The sequence below is a fragment of the Thunnus maccoyii genome, chromosome 21 (assembly GCF_910596095.1).
Source record: "Thunnus maccoyii chromosome 21, fThuMac1.1, whole genome shotgun sequence".
Lineage (NCBI taxonomy): Eukaryota > Metazoa > Chordata > Actinopteri > Scombriformes > Scombridae > Thunnus > Thunnus maccoyii.
In genome coordinates this window covers 27,297,747-27,311,818 of record NC_056553.1, presented here as the reverse complement: position 1 = coordinate 27,311,818, position 14,072 = coordinate 27,297,747, and the positions used below count along the sequence as shown (strand labels likewise).

At 38.2% G+C, this 14,072-nt stretch overlaps 1 protein-coding gene across 2 annotated transcripts in view; it reads left to right on the top strand.

The window, feature by feature from the left end:
• c1ql3a (complement component 1, q subcomponent-like 3a) overlaps positions 1–14,072 on the top strand; it is a 45,142-nt gene that overhangs the window by 12,048 nt on the left and 19,022 nt on the right. Inside the window, exons 2-3 of one of the 2 annotated variants that reach the window (XM_042399420.1) lie at positions 7,771–7,908; positions 9,514–9,598. The exons of the other annotated variant lie outside the window; for it this stretch is intronic. Coding sequence (XP_042255354.1) covers positions 7,771–7,878 — 108 coding nt within the window. The 3' untranslated portion in view covers positions 7,879–7,908; positions 9,514–9,598. Of the gene's footprint in view, positions 1–7,770; positions 7,909–9,513; positions 9,599–14,072 lie in introns of those variants that run through there. 2 annotated transcript variants of the gene reach the window in all.

Sequence of the window (14,072 nt, the reverse complement as noted above, 5' to 3'; positions counted from 1 at the left end):
CATCTTTTCCTCGATGTTAATCTGATGTTTACATTTGAAAACCTGGACCAGCCTGGTAGCAGAGTCGGCAGGGGGGTGAGCCAACCACCTCCCCATCCCGATGAGTGACCCACAGTCATATGCCATCACTGTCCAATAATGTCCAATATTATTCACAAAGAGTTTACAGAAGTGCACAAATTTAGCGAAACTGACAGAGAGACGACGAGATAGGTCCGCACCGTCTTGAGTCCAGGGTGCATAGAGAGGTTCCGGCATGCTTGGGTTACATTACCCGCAAGGATCCTTTACCAGCAAGAATCCTTTTTTCTTCTTGTATAAATAAAAAATATATATATAATAACTCTTCTGTTAGCTTCTTTAGTGCTGTATCTCCTTTGGAATATTGGTAACAGCAGGTAGCAGTTAGCAGTTGACAGTTAGCTAGTTGTGTTGATTTGAAAAATATATCCAAAGATGATATTTTCTCTTCTGTTCTTGCTGATCAATGCTACAATGAGTTAACTGGACTCATATCATATCTTCAGTCATATATGTAAGCGTTAGGGGTGTTTTGATGTGCATTTTGTATTTAATAAGCTCTAGTGTGGTCTTTGTGTTCACAAAATCATCAGCAATGTGTTTGCATGTGTGACATATAGGGTATTTATGTGTATTTGCCCACTCAATTGTAACATTATTTTATGTATATGAAATCAATTTTGTATCTTTACAGATACCCGCCATTCAATTTAATGCGTTAGTGATTTCAGTACAAGCACGAGAGCAAATGTGGGTATATAACGGTGGGTTTGTGCTGCGTTCTTCAGTTGGCAGTTACACATAAAGCCCAAACACACTGAAAGCATCTGACACACGCGTTTTGAAGTACACTTATGCTGTGTCTCAAATTGCATACTTCTGTACTTTCACTTAACATTTTGAGTGCATTCACACTGAGAAGTATGGAAAATGCAGTGCACTGTGAGTACCCGGATGGTGCACTCAAAACGGTCAAAAAGTTGAGTGTGGAACTATGGACACTTCTCGCCCTCAGTGGTGGCCATCTTGGCTATGTTGCAGAAGGGGAGGGACCACTTTTCAAACTGGAAATGGTGGCCAGGTACGTTGTAACTATGGTGAACATCGTCACATTATACAAATGTAAGTTATACATGTGTTTTTAGCACTAAGCACCACTATACTGTTGTCGGATGTAAGCCATCAGTATGTTTTTTGGGTTAATTTAGCAGTTTGCAATAATGATTTGGTAGCGTGAATGATAATGCGAATATTAACGCTAGCTAATGCTAATTTGCGATCGTCATTACCGGTAAGTGTACAACGTGTGTTTGATTTGAGACAACACTACCCTCTCAAAATTTGCGCACTACGCCAGTAAGTACATAGTGTACAGTGTACTACATGAAAGTGTACTAACAGTAGTATGTGATTTGAGACACAGTGTTATTGTTTTCAATGGCTGAACACGCACCGAAAGCGTTATGAGGTGCATCAAACTGTCTTGACGCCCCGATTCCAACCTTGTTTCGATTTTGGAGCGTCTGCTTCTCTGCAGTCAAAAAAGAAAGAGATGGCACAAGCCAGCTGAGCATGGGACAGCAAGAAAGAGAGAGAGACAGCACAGCAGTGGTCGAGCAAGGAGAGCAAGCGGTAGTGAGAACAAAGCCTCTGCATTAGAGAAAAAAAGTTAGATTCTGGTTATTTCATGGCAGTTACGTTTTTCAGCACAAATAAATAGCCAGATGATTTACTGTTACTGTTTCTTAGTTTCAGTTTTGTTTTCCTCCTCTGCATTTCTCCTTTTCATCCATTCATTCATTACATCCAACTAATACAGTGGTTAATGCAAAGAACAAAATGACAAATCTGTGTTGGTTCTGTGGAGTTGGCATTTCAAATCTGATGTTTGCAGTGTATAATGAGCATCAATTGATGTGCATCAAATGAGGCGCGTCGATTGTCTCTTTTAGTGCGTTTGGGCCTATAGAGTAAAGCAACTGAAGACCAGCAAAATCACTGTTTGTTTTCATTTAATCTTTCAGGTGGGTAAATTAAGCAATGTTACACGAGAGGGTGTACTTTACGGTCATTGTCGCGCCAACAATAAGGTAAAGCACACCCTCGAGTGTAATATTGCGATTATAAAGCATTTAAAGATATAAACAAAAGTTATTCATATTGTGAGGCAGTTTGCTCTACAAATAAACTTTTTGCTTGTGTTATCTCCGTTTCCATGGAAATACATGGGGTAAGACTAATACCAGTAAAGCATCACTCACATCAGTAGAATCCAATGTAATAAAACCTAGTTTACTACTCAAGCAAGTAGGTCAACGACCTAGCAACAGAGACAATTTCTAGTCCCTGCTGACTCAGCCAGTCAATCAGATTGCTTGGTCGGAACTACGTGTTGTATAATGTCACCTAAGCACCTTCAGATTTTATCAGTCTACCCTTAAAAGATCATTTGTTTATACAGTTTGTATTGTGCTTCATTATATTGTTTGAGGGAACTGTAAGGTAACGAGTGGTTGCAACCATCACTAATGCTAACGTAGCTCCTCAGGGATTGAAACTGTTATTTCTCTAATTTTGACAATCTAACATGTTGTCAATCTGTGACAACACATTAGCTAAGGTTGTAAGAACTATAACTGTTGGTAACTGTTGTTGATTTTTTTCTAATATGTTGAATTGTAATTTTATGGGTTATTGTTTGTCGGATGATTGAGCTAAGCTAACTAACATATGCTAACGTCAGCTGTCACTTGTTGGCATAGCAACGGTAAACATTCACGTATGGGCTAATGTAATGTAAATAGAGTGGAGAATCAAGCTTTATTGTAAATATAGCTAAGATACATTGTATGTAGCACAGAATGTGTGATTTTAGTAGTTAATAAACTTATAGAAGAAAGATTAATTTGTAATACCATTTAATGTATTGTAATCTTTGGGTTCATATATTGTTTTCTATAAAATATATTAGTCATGAGAATTGTAGATCAATGAATGAGTTTTAATACCTTTTGATATATTAGAATTAGTCATTTCTAATACTTTATTATAAGCCTATTTTATTTTTATTGGAATTCTAATAGTATATTGATTTTAAATGGATTTGTTTCAAGAATGTATCATTATTTTTGGGATACTGTGATTTTTATACAATACTGTGATTGTTGCCAATAAATGTCATGTGTGCCTGTTGAAAGATGTGGGACCCCCATCGGTAGGCTGATTCATAAACTCACCCTATGACTGCACCAGGATAACCTGGAAACAGCCAGAGGGAAACTAACAGCTAGTAAGTAGAGAGCAGAGACCATCATTTGTGACACATTTAGGTTGTTTTGGCTCTGGCACATTTGATTGGAAATGAAACAATGACATGAAATGAAAGTGCTGACTTGGTAGTTTTATTGTGTTCACATCCATACTGGGTGAACAGTGAAGCAACTGTAGCCCCCCTTTTTGGGTAGTCTGCCAATTTTAGGACAATGCAGGAGGAGGATGATCCTAAATATACAACAAATGCAGCCAGGGAGTTTATTATGACCCAGCAGTAGGAAGTCTTGACTGGCATTGTCATTCATCTGACCTCAGTCCAGCTGAGCAGGTATGTCACTCGCCGAAAATCAGACCAAAGGCCAGTTTGCAGCCTAGGTCTGGCATAGAATTACAAGGGGAGATATAAGTGTCCTCTGGGATCACAGACTTTGTTTTCAGTCACAGACAATGACTGAAAACAGTTTGACATTTATATTTTAATAGGCTTTTAACAATGGCAGAATGGGGCACAATACACAAGTAAAATTAAATTTATTTCATGAATTGTTGCATTGTTTTACTGACAGAATTAAACCATGTCGTGTACACCAACACTGATGAATACAAATCCAACAAAACAATATCACAATGATTTATGATGCAGAATCCATTTTATGGGACCAATATGAGCTACTGTACATGTTTCATTCATACACTGTACAAACATTAACCATATAATTAAAAAGGTAAATTAAAAGAGTGCTTAAATCAAAAACTAAATCAATATACTCTTACACATTACAGCATTCAAAAAATGTATATACACTCAGGAATCAAAGTGTCTTGGATTTCTTTACTTCTAGTTTCCAACTGTTTGTACTGATATCATATATCTTGTCATTCTTTGATAAGACATCTGGCATTAAACTGTGGAGCCTCTCTGGATTGCTGCATTCTTTCTTACAGAAGAATTAGGCCAGGCTTTGTATGTAATCACTGATTAATAAAAATTATGAACTCATTCATCATTAATTTTTCAAAAACTGTAAAGACCCAGCACCACATGTGTCTTAGTCCTTTGCACTGAAAAGAAAACTAGGTTTCACAGTTAAAGCCAGTCATGGTAAGTACAGTTAGCAGTGGTGGACAAAGTACACAACTCCATTACATGAATTCAAAGTATAGATACACCTTGTCAAATATTACTCCAATACAAGTAAAATTTTGACTTGAGTTAAAATACTGGAGTACTTGCTTTTAAAAATACTTAAGTATTCAAAAGTACATTTTCTTTTTAATTTCAACACATTGTTGTACTGTTGCCACAATGCATTTACAGAACTGAATGACTCTGAAACAACCTACTGAATGTACCGATTTGCTTGTAAAACTCGTAGGATGAAAAGAATAAAAAGCTTTTAGAATATGCTACAAAGCCTATAGAAACACAATTAAATCGACAAAAGGACAGCCATTTTCGTTTTCATTTTATGTATGTGTGTGTGTGTGTGTGTGTGTGTGTGTGTGTGTGTGTGTGCTGCACATGTGTGCTTTAGGCAGTGGAAATAAGAAAAAAGAAAATAAAAGAAAATAAAAAATAAATAAAACAACCTACCTAATTTTAAATCCCAGTTGCACACCTCTAGCATTATAACTGCTCAACAGCAACACTGCTTTAAGTGAGACAAAACACAAAAAAAACTACAAATCTTTCTTCATTTCAAAAATATGAAACATGGTATTCAGATATGGCCATGGGTGCTATGGTGAGGAATTGTCATCTTTATCTGCCATAGCCGTCATTACCACCACCAAGTTCAAACTGAACTGTTCAAAAAGCACTTTGAACTTGACTGACAGCGTAAGAGTAGTTTACTGTGATTGGTTTTTCTACTGTGATGAACACAGCATATGGCCTATCCCATTTTAGAAAAGAAGAGAAAATTAATCGGGTGACTTCAAAGCTATGCTTTAAAGTAAGGAGTAACAGGAACCTTCATAGAAATGTAGTCGAGTCAAAAGTACAATATTTGTCTTTCAAATGTAGTTGAGTAAAAGTCATAAGTTTCCAAAAAAATTAATACTCAAGTAAAGCACAGATACTCGAAAAATGTACCTAAGTACATTACTCATGTAAATGTACTTGGTTACTGTCCACCCCTGACAGAGACTCAAAAAGCAGACAATCTGAAACCCCAGCAAAAGCATCTGAGATGAGCGACACTCCATCCATAACTGTCTTCCTTGGTGTCTCACAAGCTCTCTACTCTAGTCCTCTGGATACTCTAATAAAAGAAAATGTTTTGTTAAGTTTAAACAGATGTCCAACTAAATTAAGTAAATTCAGTGTGAGTCTGTTTACTTAACTTTTACTTCACATGCTTCCATGCCCCTTAAAGTGTGAGTGCTGGTACATCTTGCCAGCCTGCAACAGGTGAACAAGGTGAAGGAAGCCAGTGTGGTGGTGTGAGCGAGTAAACCTGGAAAACATTAAGACAAAACTCCCTGAAAAACCTCCCAAAATATTGTCTGTCTACTCCAGCAGAGCTACATATGTAATGCCAAGTTGTGCACCAGCAAAGGTTTGATAAGGGAACTGTAATACGACTACTAAAATTGTTCAAGAAAGACTATGTTGACAGTGACGCATATTTGTTAGTTCTGTTGTAATTTCTGTACTTTCAGCCATTGGCTTTGAAATGACACCATGACTATGAGGTTCATCTTTCCTCTTAACTTGATGGTGTTTACATTCACAGATGAAAAGTGTGGGAATGGTAGCTTTAGTCTTTACTTGTAACTAAAGTTTTTAACATATATCTGAAATTTGGAATCAAACTGTTTTTGGACACTGACTGTCTGAAGCCTGTGATCCCAGAGGACACTTATATCTCCTTGGTCTGATTTTCGGCAAATGACACACCTGCTCAGCTGGACAGAGGTCAGGTGAATGAGAACATCCCACTGCTGGGTAATAAAAAACTCTATGGCTGCATTTGCTGTATATTTAGGATTGTCCTCCTCCTGCTTTGTCCTAAAATTGGCAGACTACCTAAAAAAGGGGGCCACAGTTGCTTCACTGTTCACCCAGTATGGATGTGAACACAATAAAACTACCAAGTCAGCTCTTTCATTTCGTGTCATTGTTTCATTTCCAATTAAATGTGCCAGAGCCAAAACAACCTAAATGTGTCACAAATGATGGTCTCTACTCTCTATTTACCAGCTCCTAGTTTCCTCTGGTTGTTTCCAGGTTATCCTGGTGCAGTCATAGGGTGAGTTTATGAATCAGCCTACCAGTGGAGGTCCCACACCTGTCACAAATGGCATTTATTATATTATTCATAACATTTCTTTACTTTGCAGTCTACAGTACAAATACATTTCTGGTAATACACACATTTTTGAACACAAAGACCACACTAGAGTTTAATAAATCCAAAATGCACATCAAAATGCTAATGCTTACATATATGACTGAAGAGGGTCCAGTTAACTCACTTCTACCATACATGTAGACATTTGACACAGATAGATGAGCAAATATCAAAATGAGGTGAAAAATAGCTGATGATAATAAACAAGTAATGTCAGCATACAACAGTAGTTTGTTAGCCAAAACAGCTAGCATTACTAGCAATGGTAATCTTCTGAAGCTAACAGTTAACTACTCTGGTGGGCAGGTAAACAATTTAAACCGTGTTTGGTTGGAGAGGTGAACTTGATAAAGTCATGCACACAACAATGGATAAATAAATATATAATAAATAAATAAATGAGTCAATAAATTAATATGCCATTAAATGCACCAAAAATAGTATTAATTCTTCTTCCTTCTGTATTTATTTATCTCTGTATAAATTCCCCAAGTTATTTACTTTCCCATGTAATTTTCCATTTTATTTATGTTTTTAAATGTATTGATTTATTTTGTATGTATGTATGTATGTATGTATTATTTTACCTTTGCAAATAAATTCCCCTATTTATTTACTTTTCCATTTAATTTTAATTTTATTCATTCATTTATTCATTTCTAAACTTATATATTTATTTCTGTATTATTTTCCCTTTGCATTTTTCCCATTTACTTCCCCAAACTTATTTCTGTATTTCTTTTTACATTTCTTTATGCATTTCTGCCTCATTATGCAAATGAGGTGGCTGTCATTCAGTGTGTCATGGGGTCAACTTTTTGTCTATTGGTTGATTGACATCTGAGTGCAACAGTTTGAGTCAAACATAGAGGCTGTATTATATGTAACTTGGAAAAAGCAATATAGGGCACTGAATTGATGAATTTACTGTTATCAGACCACAAATGAGACAAGAATTAGCACAACACACCAACTCGCTCTCTCTCACTCACTATCTTCTTTACCGTCTTCTCCTGCTGGAGATAAATTAACGGGAAGCAGCTGTTTGCTGCTTTAGAGGTGAGGTGGCCATCTGACAGCTCAGGGATCCTGTTTTGCCCTTTTCTTTCTTCCTTGTCAGATCTCTTTTCCTGGGACTGCTGCTGCTGCACCAAGGAACCACACCGCTGCAAGCCAACCACAGTGTACCACAGGACGTTTAGACATGTTGCCAAGGTCCTCCATTTGAAATGCAGTTTTGGGATGTTTTGGAGGTTAGGTAAGACGGAGTGTAAGTGGTAAGTACTAAGAGAGTGCATAGGACAAGGCTGTTAGGATGGCTTCTTGTGATTCATTTGAGGTTTCCCAGCTGTGGAACTAGTTTAATGTTGTGGCTGAAATGGTAGGACTGGTATAGGATGAATATTTGACTCTGGGGCGGAGAATCTGAATTTCTGAAATGAGAGGCGGGACAATGAATCAGCGATGCTGTTTTGGTACCCAGAAACGTGGGCTACCCGGAGGATGAACTGGTGTTCAGCTGAGATGAACTGCATAATGGCTGGAGAATGGGATTGACTGTTGTTTAGGATCTCTACAACTGCAGTGTTATTTGCATGAATGAGTATGGACTTCTTAGACGATTTATACCCCCAAAGAGTAGCAGCTATGGCAATGGGGTTTAGCTCAAGAAGCATGGATGGAGGAGTCAAGTCAAGCCAAGTCAATTTTATTTATATAGTGCCAAATCACATCAGAGTTATCTCAGGGCACTTTTCATATAGAGCAGGTCTAGACCATCCTCTTTCATTTACAGAGACTCAACATCCCCCCATGAGCAAGCACTTGGCAACAGCAGCAAGGAAAAACTCTCTTTAACAGGAAGAAACTTTGAGCAGAAGTTGGTGGGCCATCATCTGTCTTGACTGGTTTGGTTGAGAGGAAGTGGCTGGAGCTTCATAAAGCAGTTTGATGAAGATGTAAATCATGTTGATGTACACTTGGATGGAGGATGCATTTTGAGAACTGAATGGGCGTAAGTGATAAAGCTGGTTGGTGATAAGATGCCAATGGGAGTTAATGGTAGGCTGTGTGAGGCACATAAAGCTTAGAGCTGCCCTGCCCTGAGTACTGTGATGAGGTTTCAGGAGCAGGACTATTTATGATGACTTCTTGTGATGCGGGGGTCAGGAGGAGAAGCTGAGGGTTCAGATGGAGGTGGTAGCTGAAAAAACTGAGGGATTGGCATCAGATGGGAATGTAAATCCTTTACCAGAGACGAGGGAAGCAGTCAGCGATAGTATCTTGTAACTTGGAATGTGGGCAGTGTGGATGATGTATTGGTGTTGGGCTGAGATTAAGGTAAGTTTGTGGATGAACTGCATGATGTTGGGTGATCGTGAACAATCGTGATGTATTATATTGATGACAACTTATGATGAGGCATTTTTATGACGAGGATGAGTTTTAAGACTGTATTTTTTAATTGGATGGAAAATAGGAGGTGACTGGTGGGCAGGCAGGATGGCAGGCAGACGTGAGATGATTCTGGGACACAAGAAAAATGGGTTAGCATTCAATAGATAGCTTGACACAAGGACCTCACTGATTAAATTGGCTCAGAAACTAGTACTACCACTGAGGTTTAAACAACAATCTGGTGATGAGTGGGTGACAAGCAGAGGCTGCTATACTGGAGAAGAGGTGAGATGGACGGCAGGTGTGTGACTGAGGGAGAAGAAGAGCCAATTGGTGTGCAGGTGAAGCAGGGAACCAGGAGCCGGGAAAGTGAGGATGGGAAGCGATGTCAACACCAACACAAACACACAAGTCTCTTAAATTGCATCCACATTTCCCTCACTTGTGTCTTTTCCTTGTGTCTTAGTCCCTCCCACCGAGGATGCATGGAATGCAAGGAAACCATACGAGGAGAGAAGAAATGAAGAAATATTTTTTTTGGAGAAATGAGACATCCTTTCCTCTGAAGTGTCATGTGAAGCACCATCCATTTCTGATGATGGGGGAAGCTGATCACAGTTGTATCAGCGACTTCTGATGGAGTTTGTGTCTGCACACATGCAGTTTGCTGACACTAATAAAGGCTCACAGTTATCACTGCCAGGAGCTGTTTTCTCTCTGCAGCCTGTTACCTGTTTGACAAACACCTGTACATGAATAAAAACCTGCATTCTTTATTTATAGGCCTACTGTGCACTATGCCCTGCTCAGGGGCACATGAACCGTTTCTACTGGCAGAATGCCTCCATAATATTAATTATTTATTGATATCCTGATAGTGAATTAATTATTTAATAATCCAGAATATGGTCAAGGTGTCTTTTGAACACTGGAAATTATTTACTGGGTTAAATGGTTCAGGGAAAAAGGAAATTGTGTAACTCATATCAAACCCAACACTCACATATGACTGAATGGAAATGACGATAAATTATATAAAATATAATTGTGCTTAAAATTTGTTTCTTGCTGACAGACAGACTCTCCCTTACTTTAATTTGATCAATAATAAAAGTTAATAAAGTAAATAAAGAAAGTTGTTTATGGTTCTTTTAACAATTACCGGACAGCACACCCCCTTGTTGGACATCAGTTATTGGTTGGATGCTACAGCTGATTGGACTCATCTGATACATCACAACATCACTGCAGTTTCATACCAGTGGAGCAAGATCACAGATTAAACTCAAGCGTGTCACCCCCAAATTCATATTTTATTTGTTTTCTGATTCATCATCTAGTTAAAAATCTGTGTTAATTGTTGGTCTGATAAAACAAGAGAACCATAACTTTCGTCAGTTATTATAAGATTTTTCTTTTCATGATCTGTTATTTCCCCCATTAACTGTTATTATGGATAAAACTAAATTAATTATTTTACTATTATTTAATTATTTGTTGTCATATCCATTCAGTCGCATGTGTGGCAGATTTGATGAGTTACATGATTTCAATTTTCCCTGAAACATTTAGCCAAGTAAATAATTTCGAGTGTTCAAAAGACACTGTAATCATACTCTGGGTTATTAAATAGTAAATTCACAATCAGAATATCAGCAAATACAGACGCAAACAATTAATAAATAATACAAATGCATTCTGCCAGTAGAAAAGGTTCCTGTGCCTCTGAACAGGACACAGTACACAGTATAAATACAGAATGCAGGTTTTTAGTTATGTGCAGGTGTTTAACAGGTAATATCACTGTCAGAGCAGCCATGTTTTGTCTCTGTAGCCTAACTGCACCTTTATTAGTATTAGCACGTGTGCAGACACAAACTCCATCAAAGTCGGTATAGCTGATAAAGCTGACTGACAGCTGATCCAGCTGTGATCAGCTGCTGCCATCATCAGAAATGGACGTCGCTTCAGACGACACTTCAGAGGAAAGGCTGTCTCATTTCTCTAAAAACATATTTCCTCGTTTCCTCTCTTGTTGCCTGGTTTCCTTGCGTCTCTCCATGCATCCACGGTGGGAGGGAAAAGACGCAAGTGAGGGAAATGTGGATGCAATTAGAGACTTGAGATGTACCCACAGAGACAGACAGAGAGGGACACACGGACGAGCACTAGAAACACAAAGGAGGGGGGAAACACAAGAAACACTGGGCTACAGCCACAGCCGTAACAATATGGTTGTGTATAAAATGGGATGAGCCTAAGATGCATGTAAGGTTGGTCTGAAGTGTCTATGATAAAAAAAGAGAAAACTATCAACAAAAAACAGATCACAATAGCCAACAGGAACAATCTGCATAATTAAAAACAAAAGATGAATATTAAAAAATGACAGAAGCAGCAGTGGTAGAATTACAACGTATGATATGCAATATAGTAGAAATACAATGTAAAGGCAGTACACACAAGGGCATTTCTGATGTCAGTCATTCACCCGTCTCATGGAAAAAAATACGCTTCCATTTTATCAAATGTATCAATCTACAATGACTCTGACACTCATGCGTGACGTGCATCATCACCACAACGTATTTTACACTCTGTCTATATTTTTTCCTCTGGCACCTTTAACATGAATCTCCCACTGTTCATATTTAAAGTTTCTTATAACAGAGGGGTTGCAAACTAGTTGATTGTTTTTCATTTTGGCATGGAGGATGCATCTCTAATCTGAAGACAGACAAAATTCCCATGCACCTCCTCATGAAAACAAATGACAGTGCTTTGTGTATAGTATTGGCAGCTCTATGCTGCTCTCTTGACAACGCTGAAATGAATACACCTCCTCACTTTGATTTCTGTGTTGTGATTTGATTTTAACGTGGCATGGAAAATTCATGTCACAATGAAAAACAATTCATTATTATTAAAGACAAAAGGCTAAATAATTGTTATTTTCCATATGTTTTTATTTATTTATTGAAGAGACCATGTACAATATCGAACATAAATGTTGCCATTTGACGGTCCAAAATTGTGCAAGTTTTCTTAAAGCTAATTTTTTATCTGTAGTCCCTTGGCAGGACACAATTAAAACATTTGATTAATTTAAATATGACAGTAAATCCACTTAAGTGTGGATTTACTGTGGAAGTGCATTTAAATAACAATGTGTATTGTATTTCTCTTAACTTCTTTTTTTTTCATTTAGACATTTAAAATTTTCCATATCCCTACACAGGACCTTCTGTGCTTTTTGGTCTGGAACTCTGTCAAAGCTGTCAGAACATTTTTATTTTTAACGGTCCAAAACCCATTTTCTCTGGGTGAGCAGTTTTTTCTCTGTGATGGAAGGGCAGCTTACTTTTTATTTGCCACTTCCATGCATTCATGTCTCACAGTATTTGCAGTAGTGAAATCATTACTGTACGTGTAACCATGCATCTATTTGCTCCTTTTTAAATAGAAATAAAATTAAGATGAGACCAGATTTCCTTGGTACTATAGGCTAACTGAACATTTATTCAGGGTCTGGTAGTAGTATGCTACCTAAGTCCAAAGAATCAAGTAGTGGACCAGAACGTATCTTCCTTCAAATGAATTTCAAGGTTTTCAGCCAAATATTTGTCCCTCTTTTTCAAGTCCAAGCAAAAACAAAACAAAACAAAAAATAAATAAATAAAACAACTTTTGCTTCAATTTATAAATTTTGACTTAACTAAGCAACATAAATGAATAACAAACATAGTGATAGTTTACATAACAAAAAATCAAACACTTGTTCAGTGTCCTTTCTCTCGGTCTTAACTGAATTTTTCCTAGCATTCAGTCAAGCGGACCTGCAAGCTCTACTGCTAATACATTTCTATGAGATCCCTACTCTACAGCCGTAAAGCTGTGCTTACTGTCGTGAAAGAGAAAGTGTGCCTGTTAACATTGAATCAAACAAAGTGACCGCTGAGTTACATTAACTTCAGCAGGGAGGCCTGTTTTCTATCTTTCTTAACTTTAGTGTGACACTGAACTTTTTTTGTGGATAATAGAAAACCACCTAAATGTTTGCACTGTAAAGGAACATGCATATTTTGAGTGTGTGTGGAAAAAGCTGGAACAAAACAGTTTCAACCTTGAATCAAACCTAGTAACCTGCTGGGTTACATCCTCCCCCACTAAAAACTGATGTCCCCATCACTCTGTCTCTCCATGGAATACATTAATCCTGCAATCTGCTCTTGCAAAGATATTAAAAAGCTATACAGCAGTGTTTGATATGCTGGTGGACTGACACTGTGCTGCCAACCAGTAAACCTGGAACCAAGCTGGTAGTCACTGAGGTGAGCTGAGGGAGCTCACCTCTTCTGTGGCCTACTCTGAAGTTGGGATGGACTATTTTCCAGTTCTGACAACTGGAAAACTGAGCAGATCGAGCTGGGCAGGAAGTCAGACACAGAAACAACATTGAGCATCCAGTCAATTTTCAAAATAAAACACCTCGTGCAGACTCCTGGTCATGTATCAACAATAAACGCAATTAAACCAGACGAATAAAGAAACTATTTAACTACGCAGCCTACTTAACCATAGCAGAGGCACAAAGATCAAGGAAAATGACCAAATCAACGAAAGCTGAGCAAGTTAACAAAATTGGGCAGTTTAGTTGCCCTGCTACTGCAGTAATTACGGTAGCTATAAGGCACTCTATAAGCTTTGACTAGGCTGCTGTAATTACTGTAGTAGGAGTGCAACTGACTTTAAACGGCGGATGGCTTCCCCGCTGTGAAGATGCTCCGCTTCTGACACGCTCCTGGTGGAATAGGGCGCTGTACAGAGGACGGAGCAAACCCATGTCGGAGCTGGAATGCGGCACATACGCCCGGTGGAATCCTGGGGTGATAGGGTGGCAAGCCACCTGTGGCTTTTGGTGTCAAGCTTGGTACTTGTGAGGATGTAGGTTAAAGGGTTATCATCATTCAACATCTCAAAGGTAGCCCCATACAAGTAGTCATTAACTTTCTCACTTATTGCCTT